The 26,661-nt window shown below is 31.2% G+C and overlaps 1 protein-coding gene across 1 annotated transcript in view; it reads right to left on the bottom strand.

The window, feature by feature from the left end:
• The window catches only part of LOC118191999 (nephrin-like), a 916,450-nt gene that overhangs the window by 172,474 nt on the left and 717,315 nt on the right, over positions 1 to 26,661 (bottom strand). The window contains exons 11-12 of the mRNA XM_085814264.1: positions 12,763 to 12,916; positions 6,185 to 6,243 (exon numbers count right to left, since the gene is read on the bottom strand). Of these exons, the coding sequence (XP_085670390.1) occupies positions 6,185 to 6,243; positions 12,763 to 12,916 (213 nt within the window). The remainder of the gene's footprint in view (positions 1 to 6,184; positions 6,244 to 12,762; positions 12,917 to 26,661) is intronic.

Here is a 26,661-nt window from a genome sequence, read left to right as displayed (position 1 = left end):
AGACGGAAACTAAATTCAGAGAATTACCATCTTTAGTTTTAGACACATCAGAATCATTTCTTTATAGACAATATACTTTTTGATCATAAGCAAGTACAATAATTTTTATATAAAAGTTACGTCATCTTAGAATAAGAACAAATTGGGACATTGCAGTATAGATATGTTGGCATAGCGGAAGCTAGGGAAATGAATGACTTAGTTGCTTGCGAGCAGTATTTGTACTAAGTAGGGGCATAAAGTATATCTAAGCTGTGCTTGGTTAATTTTAGGTTGTTGTGTAACGTAGAAAGATTTCGAATTTGGGAGAACAGATGAATTTAGGGGGGGAGAATACCAAATTTAGGATAGTTAATTTTGAGGTCACCAATCGTTTCTTAGCACAGCCATCGTATTTTATTATATCTTGCGCACACATATATATATAAGTATATCATTTCAGCACTCAAAATAATGCATGCATTTATGCAAATCAGTTAACTGTTTTATTTCATATAACTTTTCTCATTATCCATCAGATGGCATGCTTCACTGATGCAAACATATCATAACATTTTATTCAAACTGCCTTAACTTTAATTAACTCATTAATCATACTGCATAGTTGAATGTAACTCGGTAATAAACTCTATATCTCATTCAAATAAGGAACGTTAAAAGTTCTTTGAACAGAATTTTCCTTCAAAATTCCCAAAGCTGTCAAAATATGATTCATGTAACGATAGACAGCAGAATATCAGATCTTATCTTTTATGAGTTGTACATTGTATGCGTTATTTGAAAAGAAATGTGTCTGTGGTGCTCAGTCATCAATAAAAAATTTTATGAGTCTATGCTTCGCCAAATTTAGGAAGCACTTCGTCGTAGTAGAATAATTTTGCAAAACATACACTCATAAAAATTTTATGAGTCTACATTTATCGCTCCGATAGTTCACAAATACAACGATAAACATATAAATCTTCTTATTTTCGTAAACAATATATTAATAATACTTTTTAAACACTGGTGAAGTAAAATATCAAAAGCAATATTCAATTCAATTATTTCGAGAGATACAAGAGTAGAAGGAGATAAGTGTTTGAAATTTCTTAAAAAAATTAACAGGATTTGATACATAACACAAAAAAAGTCTTTAGCACTTCAGAAACATATTCATTATATTTTTCCCAGTTTCAGTTTTGAGAAAAAATTCTTAACTTTAAATAAGTACATATCTATATCTAGAGTATAACAAAATTATAATTTTTAGGTTTTAGTTTCACATTTCTTTAATTCTTATTTTACATAGTTATAGGGTATTTTGAAATTGATTGGTACTGAATTTAACTTCTATTGGGTCTTTGCATAAAACTGGTTCTAAATTTCTTAGTTTTTGTCTATATATAGCCATTCAAATGATGAATATTACTTACATAGATAACAGTTCTAAATCAAAGAAAAGTAAATATTGCCTCGCAAATAATATAATTTTTCTTTTTTGAAAGTCATAAATGAAATTTGAAACTAAGTAATTATAAAACAAAATATGTAATCACAAATTTTGCAATGAAGAAATAAAAATATACCTAAAATGAGTGCAATTATTTGTACTGTTTAATAATGAATGACATTTTAAGAGTTTATGATTTTTGCTGAAAGCATGTGGTCCGTGTTACCAAAATCAACTATAAAATTTCATCAGTCTGGGTTAACTTATTGTGACTTTCTTGTTCGCTATTGAAAATCTTTACACAGTGGTAGACACTGCTAAATACTGTCGAAGACCATTTTGAATGTATGTCCATGAGTGTATAGTTTTATTCCTCAATTAAGAGCTGTTTTTAAAATGGCGTTATACATATTAAACATTGTCATTTGAACTTTAAGAGAAATGCATTAACTCAGCAATTAAATGAATTTTGTAAAGCATAAATTTATTTTATCTTTGTACATGAGTTTGCAGTAATTAAACTTTACCCTTGAAAATGAAAGAAAGAAGTTTTATCTTAGGAAATGTATTTCTTGCAAATATGTATGATAATTTATATAATTTTTGTTATTGTAATATTTTTCATAGCCAACTTTTAATTAAATATTTGAGTTACTTGAATTAAATATTGAATTAAATATTGAGTTTATATACTAAATGGTGCATCATATTTCAGTTACCTAATCAATTCCATTACCATCATATTAAATGTAAAAATGATTCTTTTTGCTGGCATTTTGAATTAACTGTAACTCATGCTGGACCGAAATGAGCTACAAGACCTTAATTTACCAGTAATTCATTTAACTATTGAATTATTCATAAAAATTAATATTTAAACATTGTCTTGAGACAACCAATAAGAAAGCGTACTCATATTGGGCAGCGATCCTTACTTTATGAGCAATAGGATTACCTGTTAATTGTACATAAGTCATATTTTAAGTTTAAATTACTCTTAAAGTTATGTTAGAAAAGCGGGAACTATAACAAGCAGACATAAATAAAGACTATAAAAATTAGCTGAAATAGATTATCAAAATGCCTTTATTTTACATCAGCCTTTATTTACATTTTATTTACATCGTATTACTTAATTCCTCATAATACTCCAATTTTTTTTTCTTAAGTTCATTGTACCTGTTTATTATATTACTATCTTTATTCTTCGTTTATTATATTATTATTTTTAGTCTGAATTTATTATTATTGTACTAACAATTTATTTCAATTTATTATAACTGTTAGTTACATTATTATTTTTATTCTGAATTTATTATAATATTTTATTTCCATTTATTATAACTGTAATTTCAGTACTTATAAGAACAGCCAAAATGAAGAACTAAATTTAACCCTTTGGCTTGAAACTTTGAAAGATAATTACTCAAAATTTGTCTTAAATAATTATTTCAGAATTTAGTTTTATTGGTTACTATAGCGAAAAAAACAATCATATATAATGGGTGTTAGAATCTAGTATATGTTTTTCTTTTTTCATAATTAATTACAAAACACGTTATAAATAAATTTTCTCACATTAGCTTAACTGATACAGAGGTATACTGACGTAAATTAAAGAGGTATCCTGATTATAAATGAACTCTTCCCGACTACTCATCCGCTTTGAGCTGAATTCTTGAGAGATAACCACAATTTAAAGCGATCTTCGTATTAAACTGTAATGAAAAAAACCTGCATATTCATGCAGCATGTTTACTATTATCTAGTACTGTTTTCGGCCCAGAATTTAAACGAAATTTTATTAAGGACTTAAAATTATTCGTTGATAACAAATTGATTTGGACTACTGTCCCTATAACCAGATTTACAGCGCTAATCCATTCTTTGGTAACCACGCCTCTAACTCAAAGTCTCCATGTGAAAGAAAAAGTATCTTTCAGAGTTGTTGAGTTGTTCTATGCTCTTATGATCTCTTTTCTAAGAGGAAGGAAGATCATAAAAATTTGTTAATGTTTTGTTGTCAGTAAATATCAAAGTAATTAACTGAATATATTTTAAAAGCTTTGCTTAACAATTATTTCTCACTCAACTTATGCCACTATAACAGAAAGATCTTCCACAATATGTATTGATCTCCTAAAAAAAAGAGTTCACAGAGTTATTTTATTCTCATACTCACAGTCGTCGGTTCATTTAATTTACCTTTGTCTCGTGCAGAGTAAGACGTTCATGATCTAATTCACTTAGTGTCTTGTAGTTAATTGGTACTATTTGCTCTTTTAATCTTCGTGAAGGCAGCTACGAACAAAAGTATCCTTAAGTTTTTATTACCCATTTTATTGTTTTTATTAATTTTTCTGTCGTCTTTCTTTAATTTGAAAATTACCTCGAAAGCTTAAATTCTTTTTAGTAAAAATAGCTTAAATTCTTATGGGTTTCGTAATGCAAAAACGTTTAAACAAAGCTGTTTAGTTCCTGAAGAAGAGTGACCCTGTGTAATCGCTCTCGGAATCAACAGAAAGTTAATTAAAATCTTAAAAATATTAAATTTGCGCTTTTTGGTTAATTCTAAACACAATTTTATTCAAGCTGAAAAGTTGTCCAAAGTTTTTTAGCCCAAAATTATTCAAATAGTCCTCTTATTAATTCAAATATGAGATCAACATCTAGAGAGATTAAAACGAGAGAAATTACTTCAAAAAAGTAGACAGATTTCCCATGTGGATAATAAATTCTTACATCTTTTGTGCATCGGATTTAAAATAAAACTACACGTTAATTGTCTCTTCTTGATTGAATAACTTTAAGAAATATTTTATTTTTGGCGAGGTATTAAATAATTAATTCTTAAAGTTGTGTATGCTTATTAACATTATTATAAAACATATTTTATTTCAATACAGTTAAGCTGTTTCATAATCTTTAATGTTCTAAATGATAATCTTGTAATCCTAAAGCAAAAAATATTGTTAGATATTTTTACGATTAATGTTTGTATTTCATGTAGTATTAAAATTCTATTATTCATATATTTCATACATTTTATTTTAGAAAACGAATATAAATCAATTAAATTAAAACAAATATGTAGAAAGAAGCTTATAAACATCTTCAAGTATACAGCAAAACTATTCAGACATGGCATCCTTATACAGTAAGGATTTATGAAACTGAAAATTTTTATTGTTTGGTGCTAAATGAAAGCTTAAACGATATCCGTCGCTTGCAAGATTACAGTTAAAAACCAAGTAGTTTTCCAGACGTAAGAGCATTATCTAAAATTAACTGAAAATTACCGAATTTTTCTCTAGTTTCTACAATTTAAGTGAATATCTTTCGCACAGTAATTTTTAAAATAAATAAAAGATTCTAAACTGTCTTGAGTATCCTCAAGTATTTATACGCAATATTTTTAAAAGACTGTATTAATCAATATATCTTGAAGTTCTGCTGGTATACCCGAAGTTCCAATTCAAGAAATGAAATAAATAAATTTGAATTTTAGATTACAATATTGTTGGTTGCAAGAAATATTTAATTAAAAGTGTACGAAACAGAAATGATTAGAGTGGAAAAAATTTCCTAACAAAATAAGCAAAGCACAGAAAATTTTAAAAATAAAGTTTCGATTAAAATTACTGGAGACAGCATAAATTAAAAATTGGGGGCTGTATACAAATATTTCTAAAACCAAATATGCAAGCATATGTTTTTGAATACGAAATTTTAAATGACAGCTTTCACGTACGATATAAAAGAGAGTATTTATGTCGGTTTCAAACTGCCGTGATTAAATTGATAAATTTCGAAACTTTTTTTAATTAATTAATTTAACATTTGTTGCATGGCTTTTAAAACTGTCTTCTATTGGCTTGCATTTTAATTAGTAAAACGGTTTAAGATTTTAAAAATGAATTTCAGGGTTAACTTTACATGCAGGGAAGCCAAGACGTTTCTAGAAAGATCTGTATGTGATAAGAAGAAACTTACTAATCGAAACTCGGCCAAAAATTAAAAATTATATTCTCCATAATTTTACAGAATAAATTCATGTGACCAAAATTGACTTATGACAACATAAATCGGAGCTAAAATCATAAACATAACGTTAACCTGTTTAAGTACCAAAACGTAAGCTTCTTTCGCATAATTTTCAAATCCATGAGTCTCCGAGTAATTGTTTAAAAGATATTAGGTCTGCTACTTATTAAACTTTAGAGTAAACTTTAAAAAAGTAGAATATAAGAAAACGATATACCCAGTAAGGAAATAGCTTTAAGAAAAAATATCCTACTGTGTATGTCTACTTAAAGATTATGCTAAAAGCTAGCACTTTCTCAAAAATTTCTTCTTAATCTATTTTAGCCTAATAAATATACGTTTCATCTAAATTGTCAAAGTAGGAAATTTATGGAAGCAGTTATAGCTGCACATTTGCTAAGCTCGCTATATGGTACGATACAAAATATCTAAGAGCAGAAAAAGATCCTAAAGTATTCTGGCGATTAATGGTACACTATTTTTGATCCTGCAGCATCTTAAACGCGCTGGAATAGTACCCTGGTGAGATATTTTACTACGAGAATTTGCCTATAATGCCTGTTTTACGAAGTAATATTTATATGAACATATATCATTTTTATTTTCCTTTCTCTTCTTTTGGAGCTTATTTTTGCTTTTGGAGCTTACTTTTACTTCATAGAATCATATAAGCTACAGAAAGAACAAAGTAAAGAAAGATGAAATTACCAATTCTCCAGTTCTAGGTTTATTCGGTGTGATTTTCATTGTAACTGATGATGGGGGGACTGGAAAAAAAAAGAGAATTATAGATTTAAAAGGAAATAGATAGAACATGAAAATAGACTGAGTATTAATATAACAAAATTTTACATTAAAATAACCTTGCATTATTTTGGTAATGTCTGAAGTGACATGCCGAAAGATGGATGTATATGATGATCATATAACTATCATTAGAGATATTTTCACCTTAATTCTAAAGCCGTTTTTCAGCTACAATAAAGTCTTATGAGAGGTATATTACCTTCTTAACTTCTTAAGGGAATTCATATCAAGATAGGAAGAATATTTTATATTTTTAGCATGTTTTCAAGTTGATTATTAAGCAAATGTATAATATCTATAATTCTATAAATCTCAGTTTTAATAAATGCATAAATATTTTATTATGAAAACGGATATAGGATCTAAGGAATGATGCTACTGATCAGACTTATCATATTTACATTTTACGCAAAACAGAACATAGCCCATACTGTTAGCTGGTTAAGCCTCTAACAAGTAGAAAAGCATAGATATTTCCTGAGTTCATCGAGATCGAGATCTATTGGCAGGCACTACAAAGGGTATTTCGAACATTAAAAAAATGCAACTTAGTAGACCTCTTTAAAAGAGTATCTCTTAAATTTTCAAAATATCGTTTACAATGACATAAGTCTATTGCATAACCGTAGAATTATGCAATAAGTAGTACGTCTTCTTCGAATTTTCCCATCTAAGAGTGCAAGACCGAGTGACGTTTTATTTCCTTGTACGAAGGAAAGGAAGCATTGTGTTTGCGTAACTTTCGGGTACCATATTTTAACGAAAGTATGCACTTTGACTGCTACCGAATGCAATTTAACGATTTTTTTTGCATGACATCTATACGTACATATGTATGTATGCATGTATCTCGCATAACTCAAACGAGTAGCCTCAAATCCTTGAAATTTTGTATATAGGATTGGTATAACATACAGTTGTGCATTTTCATCTCTGGTTACAACCGGCCGCACCAAACGCATATACACTCTTAGACAAAAAAAAAAAAAAAAAAAAAAAACGATGCACCAAGAAGGAATTATCCGAATGGGACGAAAATCGGTAGAAATGATGCACATGTACAGAAAAACAAATGATTACAGTTTGAGAAAAATTGGATGATTTATTGAAGTGATAGAGCTTCACAAAATGAAAAAGTCAGTTTGTCCACCTCTGGCCCTTATGCAAGCAGTTATTCGGCTTGGCATCGATTGATAGAGGTTGCAGATGTCCTCCTAAGGGATATCGTGACAAATTATGTACAACTGGCGCGTTATATCGTCAACATTCCGAGCTGGTTGGAGGGCCTGCCCATAATTCTCCAAACGTGCTCAATAGGAGAGAGATCCGGCGACCTTGCTGGCCAAGGTAATGTTCAGGAAGCACTAAGGCAAGCAGAAGAAGCATGTGCAGTGTGGGGGCGGGCATTATCTTGCTGAAATGCAAGCCCGGGATGACGTGACATGAAGAGCAACACAACGGGCCTTAGAACTTCGTCGACGTACCACTGTGCTGTAAGGTTGCGAAGGATGACAACCAAAGGGGTTCTACTATATGAAATGGCACCCCAGACCATCACTCCTGGTTGTCGGCCTGTCTGCCGGAAGATAGTCAGGTTGGTATCACACCGCTGTACGGGGCGTCTCCAGACTCGCCTTCGCTGGTCATCGTGAATCATTTCAAAGCGGGACACAACACTGAAGACTATTCTACTCCGGTCAGTGACATTCCAATGCGAATGAGCCCGACACCACTGCAAACGGGCTTGACGTTGTACAGAGGTCAATGATAGTCGGCGCAAGGGATCTGTGAGCCGTCTATGAATGGTCCTTGCGGACACTGAAGCACTAGTTGCACGTACAATCGATGATGCATCTGGGGCTGTGAGTGCCGCTCTGACGATTGCTTGGTCGTTCTGCCGTTTCTCTATGCCTACCGCTTCCTTCTTGACGCTGTGTGCGGCCATGGTTCACCCATTCCTGCCAACATCGTCTAATAGTCGCATCGCTCCTGTTCAAATGTCGAGCTATTCGCCGATAAGACCAACCGGCTTCTTTGAGCCCAACTACACGACCTCTTTCAAATTCTGACATCTGCGCATATCGTTCGCGTACCTGTATGCGAGGCATAGTTACTGTCTACCAGAGTACGCGGAATGAAATTCGTGAAGAATTTATGACCTGGAATGGTAATTTCTCCTCTTAGATACCCTGCCAGTTGCGCAGATCAGATGCGCTGTAGCGACAATAATTCATTCATTGGCAGCCAAAATGTAAAATTTTGCATTTTCCGTCGAAACCTGTATGCATATCAATTTATGTCCAATTTGCTTTATATCTTCTCGGTGCGTCGTGGTGGGTCGTTTTTTTTTTTTTTTTTTCTAATAAGAGTGTATATATATATATATATATATATATATATATACCCACTCTGTTATTCAGCTAGGTGGGCTCGTTTTTTTTTTTTTGTTTTTTGTTCTTATATATTGGTGAATTGTATATTTCTTGTATTAAAAATGACTGAATTATTTTATTTTTATGTTCCGGTTAAGATTTTTATGTCCTTAATTCATCTACATAAAATAGTTGTAGAATTATGAAAAATTTAAGAGTTGCTTTTTACTTCCTTGTATAAAGTAAAAAGGAAGTATTGTAATCGCGAAAAATTTCGGGTATCATATTTCAACGAAAATATCTATTTTGAAAGCTGTCAAATGCAATTTAACTATGTTTTTGCGTGATATCTGTACGTAAGGACAGAATGAAGGACTTTTTTTTTTTTTTCCAAAAAATTTGGTAGTTCGTTCCGAGGTTCGAATCTCGCGAACAGGCTGGCTGCATGGGCGCTTTCGTGGTTTTCCTCATGTGTAACGTGTATTTCAGTTTCCCTTAGAAAGTCCTCCACGAAAGTATCCCTTCCCTTAGGCAGATATCCCTAGTGTGCTTTGCCGTAATCTCAATAAACCAAACCTTACGTGATCGTGAATTGTTGTGTGTGATACATTTAAACTTTTTGGAGTTTTTTAACCCCCCCAAAATTATAAAACTGTTTAAAATACATTCTGAAGAGATCTGTTTCGTGTCGCGTACGTACATAACGTACGCATGTATCAATGTATCTCGCACATCTCAAAAACAAGTAGCTTAAGAGCGTTGAAATTTTGTATATAAGACTGCTATAATATGCAGATTTGCACCTCCCATTTTGTTTGCAATCGGCTGCACCAAAGGTATATAAATACATGTATATAATATAAGAAATGAGAACAAACTAAAAATGACCTTTGTGGTCAAGAATTTTGCGCATTGAGCTGAAATATATATATATATATATATTTATTTATTTATATATATATTTATATATATATCCACTCTGTTACTCAGCTCAGTTAGCTCAGTTTCTTTACTCTTATATGTTCCTATGTTGTGCATTTTTGCTTTAAAAATGATTGAATTATGTTGTTCTTATCTTCCGGTTAAAATCTTTATACCTTTAGTTAGTCTGCATGTAATAGTTGTAGAATTATAAACAATTCAAAAGTTATTCAAGTGCGGCTACGTCTAATTTGTTTACCATAGCAGACATATTTGTTTACATTTGAAATTTAGCAGAATAGTGGATTTGTTGCCAATCTAGAGAAACTAAGCTTCAAACAAAGTCTAACAACGAAACTAAGCTTCAAACAAACCACAAAGTAACGTCTTCTTTAAGTATTGCTATTAAATTATGCTTAATTCATTCTGAAATTATCATTTAATATATTAAATTAACCCATATATTGACTCAGCATAGCGTTCACAACAAATTAAGGCAGTTTTTATGCCTTCACTGTCTTTTTGCCGAGTGAGACCAAAAGTAAACTTTCAGGTTTGTGCACCGAAAAATCTGTCTTCTATCCCGCTGGCCGGATTGCTTGTTTTTGTGTAGAAACTGTAATTTTAATTGGTAAAATTGTTTTTCTGATTGTTTTAACTTTACTTGATGTTTTATGTTTTTCTGTATCTTTCAGTTTTTAATAAAAGTAGTTTGAATTTTTATGTATTTTTGCTTTGCCGGGATGTGAGAACTGAATTAATTGGTAACGCATGGGCATTAGGTAAGCGGTGCTGAATCGTCTGCGAAAGCCTGTTTCTTTTTCTTTTTGTTTAATTTCTTTTATACATCATTTTAGATTTATTATAATATTTGAATAGAACACGTGGTAATTCCTCACATGATATAATTTTATGTACTCCGAGTTATAAAATGAATGAGATGTAAAGCTGTTAATATAACTTCGCGCCAAATTGTCGCTATGGTAAATAAATATAGTGAACTTTAACGAATGCATTAATTCTATTGTCATTTATGCGCTATCGAGAAAGTAGATTTAATTCGAAATGTTATGTAATTCAATATGTCAAGTATCGTTAACTGTTAATTCAGTATGTTTAAATGAAATGCAGGAAAATTACGTATAATTTAATAGTCTGTACAAGAAAGTGATATGGTGTACAAGTCAGAGTTTTTTACCATAGGAGCCATATTTGTTTACATTTGAAACTTAGTAGAATAGTGAGTTACGTCAGCTTTTGCTCCTTTAGTGTATTTTTGCCGAGTGGTACCAAACGTAAGCTGGTTCATCTGGTGCATCGTAAAATCTACCTTCTTATACGCTGGCCGAATTGCTTGTTTTTGCGTAGAAACTCTGATTTTAATTTTAAATATTCCTTTAATTGTTTTAACTGTATTTGGTGTTTTACATTTTTCTGTATTTTTTAATTTTTTATAAAGATATTTTGAGGTTTTATGTATTTTTTCTTGCCGCGACGTGAGAACTGAATTTATTGTATCAAAAATATATCTCTAATAAAATTCGAGGAAATTAGTTTAAATAAAATGTTTATATCCGTGCAAAAAAAAATCTGATAACCGAAAGGAAGGAAGTCTAGACTTCCTTCCTTTCGGTCATCAGATTTTTTTTAAACGTACTAATAGTTCAAAAAAGGTAAGTATATTCATACATGTATGTAAGATAAAAAAAATAAAAAGATTAAAAAAAAACTTTCAATTTTAAATTAAATTGAAATAAGAAATAAAAATTGTAAACTTATATGAAAACTTATATATTCTGCATATTGCACTTTACTTATATAATATCTCTAGGTTAAATCTGCCTATTTCGTGATAATAAAAATTGTGACTGGAAACATGAACTTTTATAGACACGCAGGAGGATGTATTTTAAATATAAAGGCAATACTGTGCCTAGGGCCAATAATTCTTTACGGAACTAGAGTTTTCATTACAGATAGCAAACAAGTTCTTTTTTTCAGCCCGAATCAGCCTGTATCTAACGTTTCATTCTTCATTTCATATTTTTTTCCAGTTTTATACTCCACATATTGAATTCGGTTGACAGTCAAACAGATTTCAATTTCTTGCATTTGAATAATAGAATTCCCTACTTTTATTTCACCTTTCTATGGAAATAAAAATGGCTATCCCATTTTTACTTACTATCTTCTGCGAAGTAAAGGAATTATTGTAATCGGGAAAAATTTCAGGTATCATATTTCAGAGAAAATAGCCATTTTGACCGTTTTCGAATCCATTTGAATAAGGTTTTTGCGCGACATCTGTACTTTTGGACAGAATAAAGGACTCAAGCGCTCTTTTTTATTTCCAAATCAGATTGTAAAATGGATTCATAAGAGATTTTTTTCATGACGTCTTTATATTCGTACACGTGGGTATGTATCTCGTTTAACTCCAAAACGAGTAGTTGTAGAACGTTGGCATTTTGTATATGGAACTGTTATGCATATATGGAACGTTGAACTTTTATACATGGAACTGGTATGCATAAATTTTGTATACAGCAATAATATTGCCAATCTGTTACCTGACCCGGTGAGGCCAGTTTTTTATATGTTGGTAACTGTGCATTTTTTTTAAATTTAAAAGTGATTAAATTATATTGTTGTTATGTTCTGGTTAAGGTTTTTATGCCTTTAGTTATTCTGAATGCAATAGTTGTAGAATTATCAACAATTTAAAAGTTTAAGTGACATTAAGCCTAACGAGGTAGCCATTTGAAACTCTTCGTAGAATAAAGAATTAAGTCCGTACTGCACCAACTCCAGCTTCTCTTTGCAAAGCAAAACGTAAAAATAACTGCATTATACAGTAATACAACAAAACAAAGAACGATCAGCGGGAAAAATTAATTTGCTCCTTAACAAATGGTGCTAAAAATGGTTTTATGTATAAAATTTTACAAATGAAAGAAACAAATATATCGAATTCTTCGCACTCTAAATTTAAACTATTTTTCACGATTCTCTGTAAATAGTTTCTTGATAAATAACCACTACCAATCCATCTTAACTTTCATAATTTAAATAAAATAGAAATGACGATAATCTCACTAAAATATTCTAGGATACTAGTAAGAAAGCTTTTAAATTAAGAATAATAGTATTATTAAGAAAATGTAGAGATAATAAAGAGATCCTTACAGTAAACTGTCAGTTTTATATTGGCTATCAAAGGCTTATCCGTGGCTGAATTGATGGCTTCACAGCGGTAGACGGCACCATTATCACTTGCATCAGCTCTGATAACGAGCTCGCTGAAAACTCCACTTCCACTTATACTTGTTATAGCTCTCACCTATACATGGAAGAAAAATTATTATATATGAAATTATTCCATTCTATTTTTTTCTGTCAGTAATGCTTGAATGCTATAGATAGTATTCTAAAGCGTAAATTCTAAAGCGTAATTCTAAGCTTCTACGTAAATTCAAAAATTCTTTGTACTTCTTTCCTTTGGATATGAACATATTTGTAAAAAGTGAATCCGGTTTTTACTTCCTTGTGCGAAGTAAAAATGAAGTATTGTAATCGCGAAAATTTCCGGGTATCATATTTCAACGAAAATATCCATTTAGACCGCTATCAAATGCAATTTAACGATGTTTTTTCCTTGACATTTGTATTTAAAGACTGAATAAATAACTCGTTTCCCTCGAAATAATTATAAAACTGATTTAAAATGAATTCTGAAGAGATTTTTTCGTGGCGTCTGTACATACGTTAGTATCTTGCATAACTCGAAAACGAGTAGTCTCAGAACGTTGAAATTTTTCACATAGGACTTCTATAACATGTAGATGTGCACCTGCCATTTTGGTTGCAATCAGCCCGACCAAAAGTATATAAATATATATATGTATATGTTACGGTGAAACGACGAAATCTGGAGAATGTCTACTTTCACCGGTGAATATCAACATTCACATAGTGGCTTGGTGTAGGTCCGAAATATTTTCCAAATACTCTTATTTCTGACTTACACCGGTCAATGTCGACATTCACCATGTACTAATCGTGAATGTTGAACATATAAGAATATTATATTTTCTTCTCCGTAGTTCAGTCGCGAAAAAACGCACTTGAGACTTAAAATCAGAACTTAAAAACATAAAAACTTAAAACACACAATACATTCAAAATGAGAAAGGAAAATAATACAAGTTAAAAACTTACTTAATTATACAGTACGTTCTAAATGAGAAAAATAATAGTAATAAAAACTTAGTAAATTATGTGATTCAAATCTTATTTATTGCAACAACTTAAACTATTATGACACTTTATGACCTCTCTTTTCAACCTATACCAGAGCATATCTGTGATTGTCAATATACACCGGTGAGGGTCCGAATGTACAAGAATGCAATATTCGATCCTTCACCGACGTATTTGCTGAATGTCGACATTCTCCGGTGAAAGTCGACATTCCCCAATTTTGGTCTTTCACGGTAACATACACATATATATATATATATATCCACTCTGTTACTCGGGTCAGTGAGGTCGGTTTCTTTATTCTTATATGCTTGTAAATTGTGCATTTTTTGATTTAAAAATGATTGAATTATGTTGTTCTAGTTACGATTTTTATGCTTTAGTCAACCTGCATGCAATAATTGTGGAATTATCAACAACTTAAAAGTCTTTTAAGTGCAGCTAAGCCTAACTTCTGATTTCTATGGCAACCATGTTTGTTTACATTTGAAACTTAGCAGAATAATGGATTTGTTGGCAATCTAGAGAAACCAAGTTTCGCAACAAAAAAGTAACGTCTTATTTTATTATTGCGAATTAAACTATGCTTAATTCATTCTGGAATTGGCATTTAAGTTAATAGCTTGTTTTGGCGTAGAAACTGTAATTTTAATTGCAAAAAAATTTTTTTTTAAATTGTTTTAACTGTATTTGGTGTTATATGTTTTTCATAGCTTTCAAATTTTAATGAAAATATTTGAATTGAAACATTTGAATTCAAATTTTAATGAAAATATTTGAATTTTTATGTATTTTTGCCTTTCCGCGAAGTGAGAACTGAATTAATTAGTAGCAGTGTTTTTTCTATTTGTTCAATTTCTTTTCTACATTGTTTTAGATTTATTACAGTATTTGAATAGAACTTGTGGTAACTCTTCAGATGATATAATTTGTGTGCACTCTGAATTATAAAATGAATGTTAATGCTGTTAAGTGAACGTAGCGTCAAAGTGTCGCTATGGTACATAAATATAGTGAACTTTAAAGTGTGCATTTATTCTGTTGTGGTTTATGCGCTATCGACAAAGTAGATTTAATTCAAAATTCGTTAACCGTTACTTCAATATGGTTAAAAGAAAAGCAAGAAGTTTGCGTATAATTTAACATCCCGTGCAAGGAAGTCATGTGTTGTACACATCAAATTTTTTTGGTTTCAAAATCAATGTTTGATGGTATAGTGGTATTATTCTTAGGCTATGATAAATGGGCTTTTTTGTCTTTCACGTTAAAAGAAATTTTGAATAAGTATTTTAGGTATCATTAAAAATTCATTAATTGTATGTTTATAATGCTAACAAAGTGAAACATGGTCATTATTTTTACATTCATTCATTTTAATCTGATTCATTTTAATAAAAAGGCATTTATTTTGATTAAAAACATTTAGCATTTTTATAGAATTGCGTTGTATACATTTGAACTTCTCACATATACAGAAAATGTATAACGTTCCCATGTTAGTCAAAATGTGTATTCATCTACTATCCTATAAAATATTTATCTACTTCATCTGCGCCATTTCTACTGATAATCTCTACCAATAAACCACGTTAAACTTGTGCCCTTTTGGGTGACTGTTAAATTATGAACTGTTTCTGATTTTTTGTTTATTTTATTTATTCCTATTTTATAATACTATAAATGTATTCAACAACAGGCTAAAACATGTTTTTTTTTTTCATTAAATGAATAATACCTCGTTTTTTTCCTAGGCATCAAATAATAATAATATAAATTATTCAACAACCATATGGCAAAACTGCACGGTGCATCTACTATATTTTAAAATGGAATTCATAAATAACTGAGATTTGAAAAGGGAAAAATCCATCTTTCTTTAATCTCCGATATGAGCTTTTTCTATTGCTGAGTATTTCTTGGAATGCTGAAAACTCTTGTTGCTTTCACAGAAATGAGCTTCTGGAGCACTGTAGCATTCTTTTATTCACTTCTTAAGTTTTCTATATATCTGAAATGGTTTTCAAAAGTAGTCTTTTATCGCGATATTTCATTTGAAGGCGTGTGTAGTAGCCCTCAGATGTCCAGTCTTGCAAGTAAGAGAATGGTTAGAAATAGCCATACATTCAGAGGCTAGTTGTGGCTCGAAGAAAGTTATTACTCTTTATTAGTCTTTTAATATATAACCGTACGCATCACTCTCATAAAAGAACTAGAAAACCCGTTTAAATTTCTTAAATGGAATTTTTTAGTAAACACATAATATTTAACAAAATTTATTTTCAATAAGCAGATTATATTTCATAAAATCAACTGAGATGTGTTGGTAATCAGCGTTACTTATTAGGATTTGGCATCTTCCCTAATGTTCCTAGTGTTGAAAGGTTTTGTTCCTTATATTTTATAGATGGACTGCTAACTCAAAATGTAAGTAATATATTAAAAATGCAAATATTAACCAACTATCTTATCTGAAAGAATATTAAGTCTTTTAAGGTAAGGGTAATTCATAATATAAAATAGACGATTTTTCAGCATGAACTTGTCGACAAAATTAAGTAGGTAAATAAAATTAGCTTTACTTCCTTTAATAACTAACGATTACTTGCATTACAATAAATTACAAAATAATCCGTTATAAAAGTATTTTAACAGTAAATAGAATTTAAACAAACAGGGTAAGCGATAAAAGCAAACAACGCCATTTTATCCAATGGATTGGTGAAAACAAAACAGCTATAAAAACCGATTCCAGCAGATGGTTTTAATCGAGAAAATGTTGCCGACGTTCCCAACAAGGCATCTGAAGTCATAAAACACTTCTAAGCAATAAAATCAGGACGGAGCCTGAAAGCTGTAAAACACATTGTGTCACGGAGGAGCTATGTCTTGCTCGTGCGACGACCGGACAGCATAGTCAAACGTAAAGACACATTTTAGGGTTAACGACTTCTACGGGCGTGATGTCTTTGTTTTGGTCGGGATTTGGACATTCTTTTTTCCGCCCATGAAAGGAATTATTCTGCTGTGGCAGGATACGTGAAAGGCTTAAAGGATTATGTTAGAAGGTGATTGGAGGGATAAGGTTGAGTCTATGTCAGTCTCTCCTAATCAAAATAGTCATCAGTAGTCTGCTATGAGTGCAAAAACCAAGAAGATGGTCACTATCTCTTTCTTTGTTCAATAAATAAGGACTACATTTAATCATATTTATCAACTAAGGTGAAAGGCAGAAAACAGATATTTTGGGGGGTTTAGTAGTATCAGGAAATTCATAAAGATGACACTGTTATACATCACAAAGGTATTAAGGGATGCATGGGATACATAATCTATAAACTCCATCGTAAATACATAAAGCAGTATAACAAAATATTTATTTTTATAGCTAGTAATATTTTGAAATTTGTTGGTATTGTTTATAAGCTATTCGACAGTCTCAAGCACTTTCATGAAATTTTGAGATAGATCCAAAGATTCAAGGACCAATAATGCCTTCAGCAAGAAATTGTATACTATACGATATATTACCGCGGGATAAAAGCTAAAAACAAAATTAATACCATATTTAATTTATATGAAAATTTGAATTTGGGAGTATCTTTCACTATGAACTATTTTTAAAATGCAGTAGAAAACGTTAGTTTTAAGGGGTGTTGGAACCCCAAAACCTTCAAAAAATTGTGATTTCGGATTTTTGCATTTTCAAATTCTCTACACTGTTATCTTTCTAAAAATACCATTCTTTAATCTCTATGAAAATTAGAACTGTAAAAAAATCTAGTTTTAATTTGTCATCTACTGGTTTGATCAATGAGGATTTTTACATAAAAAGGCGATTTTCTCCAAACGTGGTATTTTTATATTCGATGTACCTTTTCTCAGGAACTACTGCTCACAGGTATCTAAACATTTTATGGCTTATTTATTAGATTCCCTAATATTTACTGAAATGAGCTTTTTGTAATAAAATTAGAAAAAAAAATTTAATTTTTTGTGTGAGAAAAGTGCTAAATTTTATTATGCCTAACAAAATATACTGTAATTTACTTTAAAATTCAAAATGCTTCAAAAGCTAATTTCAGTATAATCAGATAGGTATACTTTAATTACAGAAAAAATTTCAAGCTTGTATCTAGATCAGAATTTGAGAAAAGGTACATCGAAAATGGCCAATTTAACATTGTCGGTATAGGGACCCCTTAACTATTCAGGGTCGAGTTATTTTCGTTGCATTTTATTAATTCAGTATTTTGAGCAACTAATATTTCTTAATCTTAAATCTGTAGCTTTTATGGCCCATAGATATGTTATCCCTAAACTTCTGCATTCATTCCAATAATTCCTAAGACATTTTTTATACGAAACGTTTTAAAAAAATATTTTGGAAATTTGACTTTCTTAATAGGGCCTTGTCATATTAAAAATGTTACAATATACATAGCATATTCAAGAACAATTTCAAGTAGATTCTTGTATTACTTTAGCCTCAAACCTACGTTTGGTACGATCTCTTCTATAGTCGCATCTATAAAGAGTTACTAAAAGGAAGATCATAAGTCTAACAACAGTCTATTCAAAAAGGTTACTTTCATTATTTGCTTTGTATGTGGCGAAACATAAGATACTCATTAGATACACTGAGATGATTAAATCAGACTACATAAAATCCATTTGTATTTAGTTATGCAGATTGTGACTAAATTATCATAAAAGTACTGTAAAAGAAATAAATGCATTCTGTCGGAGTACCGTTAGATTACATTTCACTAATTCAGGGTATCTATATCAGAAATAATGTTATAAATGCCAGAGAGTAACAAACATAGAGAACGTTTTTAACGGAACATTGAGCAAGAACAGCATAGCACATTGAACACAAGAAAGAGCTGGACCATTGACTACGAGTATTTTTCCATTATTAAAAGAAGACATTAAGAGTATACGCTGTGAGACCGTGGACAAGACTGCCATCGTATTTCACCAGAATACTGGAAAAAAACGAGGAAGAATATAAAACTGGTAGAAATTCCACCAGAGGGACATAGGATGCGAAACCGTCAAATAATGGAATTCTGACTTTATACGCTATGAATGAAGAGATTTCAGTGTAAATGATATCTGTAGCGAGTTGCGAAATAAAAAGAATAATAATTTATGCAACTGAAGGAAAAGATAAAAAAGAATATCATGTGTAAAGGTAATGAACCTCTGTGAATATTTTGCCTGAAATTTCCTTAGACTTTATGATGTGTTTACCTAGTTATCTTAAAAATTATATTTAAAAAACATTGTATTTAAGCTACATTTTCAGTAATGATAAAATAGAATTTTAAAAGACAAAAATGTGATAAGAAATTTTCAATGTTTTTAATATATAGTCTAAATTTAGTATTTTGACTTTAAAAAGTATATTTAATTCCCTTTCAACATTTAAAAGACGCCTTTTCTGTGCCATAATAAAACGTTATTTGATGTAGTTCTCAATATCATTTCTTAATAAACAACTAAGTTGCTTTAATACAATGAACGGTGACTGCTGTTGCCAGGAGAATACAAAAGATTACAATTTTAAAACGCAAACGATTATTTCACGAATACATAATATATAGTGTCAGATAAAATTTTTAATTATCATAACAATGCAAGAAATATTTATAGAAAGCAGCAGCAATATATGCGCTGGTGGGAAAAATTGAAGGAACAGCTATTAAAACCTCACATGATTTGAATAATTTTTCAGGAAAGAACGTGGTACCTCTAAAAGATCTTTATATTTGACATATCTTTAAAATGCAATATTGCCTATTTTTGAGGGAAAAAAAACAAATTTCTTAAAGAAGATAGGAAATGCAATATAAAGGTTGGTAGGGAAATGTTTGTGTAGCCACATTTTAGAGATAAGTATTAATAAAGGTCAAATTGCAAATTTTGCAGGGATTTCTCATGCTGTCTGTTAGATTGTTTTGCGGTAACAAATTACATTCACGATTAATAACATCTTGAGGCTTTTGGAGATTGTTAGATGGGGGCTACAGTGATGCAATTCAAGCGTCCTAGAGCGTCCCATACATAGAAATTTGGAAAATACGGAAGCATCTTTATCCACTAAATGAATTACTTCACCCTTAAGATGATTGGTTACTAATGCAGTGCGATGGCTACAAGCGCAGTGCAATGGCTACAAGAAATATTATCCGCTAAAAGAATGTTATTACCTTCTGCACCTAAATAACTTGACGTAAGGATCAAAAACCCCACCTCTGGATATTTCAGCATTCATAGATGCATCCATAAAAATGTGTCAGTCAATCCGGTCATTTGAAAAGATGCCTTTCTATACCATGATAGCACCACCTTTGTAATGATGACTTTCACTGATGTTTTAAGACATATTGCATCTGTTTTGTCCCCTGTCTGGAATTAATCTCCGAAAATTAGGCTCCAGTTCGGGGTTCTCTAAGCACATTGATATTTGCACAACTTTAACCTGGGGGCATTTCACAGCCCGAGTTAGTGGATTAGTGGGACATTTTTTTCTTTCACACAGCCCATTGTTCTCGCCATGTGACTTACTTTAAGTTCACGTAACTACAGTGAACTCCCTTGTAGTCTTAGTGGTTCTTAGTTGGCCATTTTTTTAGCAGTCATTACAAAATAAGGGTCTTGAGAGTATGTCTGGTCCACGTTTAACCTTAATCAGACTATCAACATACACCATCAGTATCATTAAACCGGTTAAGGATTCTTGACACAACGTTTTGCGCTAATTTTAGGTCTTTATGAATCCATATCAATGTCTGGGCTGCTTCCATTCTTCTAAACCCATATCACTTCTCACAATGCCTTGGATGCCTTCTCAACACTATGTTCCACTTCCGTTCAGTGAAGTCTTTATTTATCTACTCGACCAATCCTTGAAACTAGGATCAGAAACTCTCTCTTGCACTTCTTCTCACACGTGCGGAGAGAACGGGAGCGAAAAATTTGCATATATTAGTGTAGAGAATGAGCTTCATTTTATTCACTTGATGATGATAGGTCTGATCTACCAACAAACTACCTTTCATTGGAGTTCATTCAGCGAAATCTTTATTTATCTACTCGAGCAATCCTTGAAACTAGGATCAGAAACTCTCTCATGCCCTTCTTTCCACACGTGGGGAGAGAACGGGAGCAAAAAATTTTCATATATTCGTGTAGCGAATGAGCTTCATTTTATTCACTTGATGATGATAGGTCTGAGCTACCAACAAACTACCTTTCATTGGACTTCATTCACATAAGTTATATGAATTAGATACGTTATAAAGTTCATTAATTATAATTATTAAAAATAAAATAAAGTTAAAATTAATAGAATAGTAAATATATTATTTATAAATTACTCATTTTTTAATGAATTAAGACTTTAATTTGAAAGATAAATTAAAGATCTTTTTTTCCTATCGACCGGAAACATTACTTAGGACTTGAAATTTGCAAGTCCACATATAGGTAATAAAATGAATAACATATGCCTGTTGTCAAGGTAATTTTCCAAGGTCACGTGACGTTTAATGAGTGAATTAGATCGCCATGATCGTTAGTTTTTACTCCCATCTTTATAATTCGATAGCTAATTATTAAATAATAATTAATTATTACTGCTTTTATGCAATACTAAATTAATATCCTCAAACATTCCCAGCAGTTCAAAAATGCATTGAATTACTTCCGATTATCTTGATTGTTACCTAGAACGAACTCCTTTTTATAATGTCTTTTGTTTTGCCAGATTTTCTGTAAGCAACAAAATCTTCTAAAGAGTACCTCAATTATAATTTTTTTAATGTGAAAGAATTAATTTTATTTCAAATAATATTTTTTGCTGTATTTATTGCATTCGACCGACTCAAAAAGTTTTTAAATGTGTGCAAAAGATAATAACATTATAATTGACAATTGCAGAACCACACGATAGTAGCACCAACCAAAATATTTCATAAGCAGAAAATCAGAACCATGATAAATGATAACCGTATATAATGAAGCACATTTTGCATCGATAATATGAAATAAATTCCATTAACCCATGATAAAATCCCGTTCCTTGAAAATTCCACCATTTGCCAAATTCCTTGAAAACAAAGAAATCTGATTAATTACAGCGAGGCAAAACACCGACATACAACCTTGTAAATAAAAGAAAAGATACAGAAAAATAAAGGATGAGAATTAAAAATTAAATTGATACAAAAATGTAAGCAACGACTCAATAAATAGTATGTAGCTAATATCATATGCTAAAGACCATAAATTTGAAGAATAAACAAGCCTTCCAAAATGTCTTTTATTCCAACAATACAAGAAACAGCACTGGGAATGTAATCACTTATAATGGTCATCTCATTTCATGGAATTTTCATGGACTGAGCTAGAATTCTCTAATGTGAAAGGTTTTGTCGACATTCATCATCGTATATAATCTCTACAACGCATAAAACTCTGCTAAAACTAGATTTTCAACTCGGCTTGGGTGGTACAATCATAGGGGGGAAAAACTATTTAACGTAATGAGTATGGTGACTGTAGCGAGGTCAATATTCTTCAACTATTCATTTGTTCAACTATTTTCTGACTAACGTCAACATAAAAAATATAACAGCTTTCGTTTCAGTTTGTGCTTTACGTCTCTTTCTAAATAAGCATATGGAAAACTTGGATTCTTGGAAACCTTCACAGATTCTCTACCAACACAATTTATTCACAATGACCTCGCTTCATTGAAATGAATGATTCAACTATCACAAACCGCTTTAGGAAAGTAATGACATAAACTCATCTAAATGACAGCTTGATCAAATGATCGATGATCACTGCCTTTGTCTTCTGAATAATGACTAGAAAAGTTCCTTCAATAAACTAACATGGGCAGGTCAATCACCTTTACCCAAAGTCTACCCAATGGTAAATGTGCAAATCATATACTCGGTTTAACATTAAATTTATCGCTTAATCTATCCATCACGGAATATGCAAGAATACTCCTAGTAACGTGTTTTGTATCGATTATGATTTGTGCAATAAAGTAATCTCCGGATCCTTCGCAACGGTTAAATTGTCTTATTTCTACATTTTAGTAAATATTTTATGGAATTAATAAGTAGTTCTTTATAAAAATTAGCGGTAATAACTGTGTTTAAGCAGAAAGTTGGTAATGATGTCTGCTGTCTAGCATCGAATTGAATTCTTTACTTCCAAACGTTTCACATAATTTTTCATATAAATACAGAATATGGTGAAAACAAGAAAGCGTTTTGTGTTGACGAAACGAAATTCCTATCTTGATTGCTTTTTTTACGGTCTACACCATCAAAATTTGATGTATTGTGGAGCTTAAAGAACATTTTTAGCTCAGCTTTTGAATCAAACGGCGCATCTTAAGAATACTCATGTGAACTAAGGCATGTAATTAATAATTTCTTGTTTTCTAGAAATAATGTGGAATGGAATAATTAGGTTAGAAATTTTCCAGACATAAAATACATCTTCGATTAATCAGTGATTGTACAGTTTGCAAAAGAAACATCAATTGCACCATGCATAAACTTATCATTCACAAACTAAACCTTGCACAACCAAAAAAAAGTTCAATAGCTCCTGTTCTACAAGACAGATTAACGAAAGTTAACTTGCGTTTCCCATATATTAGATTTATATATAGCATTGTTCTACTGTAGGTATTTTGACACAAAATGGGACTTTATATGAAACAACATACCACGTGTTTTCCATATTTCAATTCTACGACTCAAATAATGTCAAAATACAAAGTTTTGTAAAAATCGGACGAGTAGTTTTTAAAAAAGTAGCTGTCAAAATTTAAACTCCTGAATGTTAATTGAGTTTGGTATGTATTTATTAACATCTCTTTTTTATTAAACTTATTTGATTCTTTGTTTCACATTTCGAAACTTAGGTTCATTCCAAATAAAATTCACCCATTTTTTATAATTTATTTTAATATTTGAATTTTGAAATATTTTTTATAAATTTTTTGAAAAAAAATTGAATTATAACTTATAATATTTTATCAACATCTTAAAGTAGATATATGTCTAAGCATATCTACAAAAAAGTTTTTTATTCAAAATTTCTTAAGCTATACGCGAATTTACATGTTGTCGCGCTTTGAAATTTGGCGTATTTGTTATAAGCGATAATAACGCCAATTATGTTTTACGCACTTTGTTAAAATTATTTGAAAGTATGAACGATAACCTTTGTTCAACTCGTGTACAATGAAAAAAAGGAAAGGAAAACAGGTTGCTAGAAATTAAGAAGTTCCCTAAGTGAATTATTCTTGGTACAAACTTAAAACAATGCGTCAAGATAAAGTTTTAAATTTCTCACAAAAATCGCAAAATTTAATATCTAGGCAAAATTTGAGTCGTAGAATCGAAATATGGAAAAACATTGGTATGTTATTTCAGAAAAAGGTCCGATTTTGTGTCAAAATAGTTATGTTAGAACAATGCTGTATATAAATCTAATATATATATCTTAAGTCGCGCTCTTAAGACATGGAAAACACACATTAAATTTTGACAATCTGTTCAGTAGAACGGGAGATGTAGAACTGTCCCATTTTTTGCAAGGTGTACATGCATGATCATAAGAACTACACCCTGGTTAGTTCAATAGTTTGTTGAATTATAGCAAAGCGTCAAATCTAAACCTTTCCAGGGCTGTAAAAGCATTTTGCTATTCGGCTGCGTTATTTATTCACCAGTAAAGCAAAATATATTAATTATTTGAATTGCAAATTCAAAAAGCTGTTATACTTTTAATTGTCCGAATTATTCAGTTGTGTCAAAATCTCGGGAGGAAGGAAGGATATCACACATTTTGATGACATAAGTGACATTAAGAGGATTTATCTGACTGATAATCCAATGACATCTGCTTCTGAAATTGTTGACATCTGCTAGTGTTTTGTGACATAAAGTTGCAATCAAGAAGAAAGTCCTAGTTAAATGGCCAATGCTTAAAACATAAATATTGATTCAAAAACTCAGAAGCTTTAAAATCGGGGGAAATACTGGAAATTTGCCAAACATCTTCAAGAATAAAAGTATTTCGCCCGCGGTGAATCATTCCTTCCATCAGTACATGCTGAAGGGAAAGATTGACGTTATCTGTGTAACATACCTCATTCTTTATTCAGTGAAATACACTTTTTAATTGCATTTCCGATTTCTAATTCTTATCGTTTGAGAAGTTTGTTTGATTGATTTACTTAACGCAAAGGCCAGCTTTTAATATATCCAAATGATTATAATCCTCTACAGTGTATAATTTTTAACAAATCCTACATTCATCTATTTTTATTAAATTAATTAAACGTTTCTTAACGCATTCATTATTTTTCATTTTCCATAATGATTTTAGTCAAGCCCAAATGAGCGTTAGCCCAGAAGACCAGAAGGCTGCTAGTCTCGAAACGGCATTTTGCCTCGAATCGCTTTAAATGTCTGAATCACTTTTCAGATTTTTGCCACTAAGTATTATCGGCCTGTGTTATATTTAAAGAAACTAATAATGAAGAATATACATGAGTGTATGCATGTTTCTCGCATTGTGAAAAAACATCGCTCTCTAGAGTCAACAAATTTTGGATACTATAGTCCTCCATGGGCACCTGGAAGCTCGAATTTAGAAGTTGGAACTTGTTTTATTGCCTGTTTTATATTTTGTAAAACGTTAATGAATTTTGGATTAAAATCTTAATAATTTCAAAACGAGCAGTGGCAATACTGTAGAGAATAAAACATTTTTATCTCCAGTGCGTGAGACTGTGTATCAAAAAGTCTATATGCTTTTATAAAATATTTTTAGAAAAAAGGAACATTAGCCCAAATGCTATCGTACCGTGTATGTGTCTTTAAATATTAAAAATTCCCGTTTGGTTACAATATAAAATCTAAAAGATTTCAGATTTTTTTTTATACAGGGTATATTAGTACCGCGTTGATAGACTTTCAGGAGAGATAGAGTAGACCTAGACGATGGGAAATCACATAGCAGTGCATGATCGGAAACGCTTTCTTAGAACGGTAGTAACGGCACAAAACACAAGAAAGGAAGGCCACGAACAGGGTGAGTATGATGTTTATTATGCTTAGAGGAGATAAAACCAAGGATTAAGAATAAAAACCGATTATTGTCCTGAAAGAACGTGTTAATTATGATCCGGACTGTGACGCAGGAACCGTGTGTCATGCATCTTTCATTCGTGATGCAGATGTTCTATGCGCCGGGAAAGTAAGGCCTGAATCATGGTCCGGAGTCGTAACTTCGAACCCCTTCTTTAATGACCACAGTTCTTTGTTTTTGTTATTGTTTCTTGGTTTTTGCTGTACTAAGCATAAAAAACCCACGTTTGGTCTCACTGTTTGTGTCCTTCCTTTTTTGCGTTTTGTGTCGTCACTACCGCGCCAGGAAAGCGTTCCCAACCATGCATTGCTATGCAATTTCCCATCGTGTGGTTGTACTCTATCTTTTCAGAAAGTTTGCCACTGCTGTACTGATACATGGTATGTACGTATCAATGTAATGGACGTGTGTATGTGTTATTAATGTATAATGTATATAGCTATAAGTTGGGTATGTATAAGCTATAAGTTGCTCTCCAAAATGTCTGTAGAGTTTAGGTACTTTTTTATTGTATGTCTTAAATCGAGTGCACTCACTATTAATGTATAGTGTATTAATATGCACCTTTTATGTTATCTGTGTATTAATGTATTGTATGCGTGTAATATTAATGTATAATATATATAGCTA

Source organism: Stegodyphus dumicola, chromosome 1, assembly GCF_044657685.1.
Source record: "Stegodyphus dumicola isolate Sdum_Otavi_A_Nest chromosome 1, ASM4465768v1".
NCBI classification, from domain to species: domain Eukaryota; kingdom Metazoa; phylum Arthropoda; class Arachnida; order Araneae; family Eresidae; genus Stegodyphus; species Stegodyphus dumicola.
Note: the sequence above shows the minus strand (reverse complement) of the source record. Positions and strands in the feature narration are given on the sequence as shown.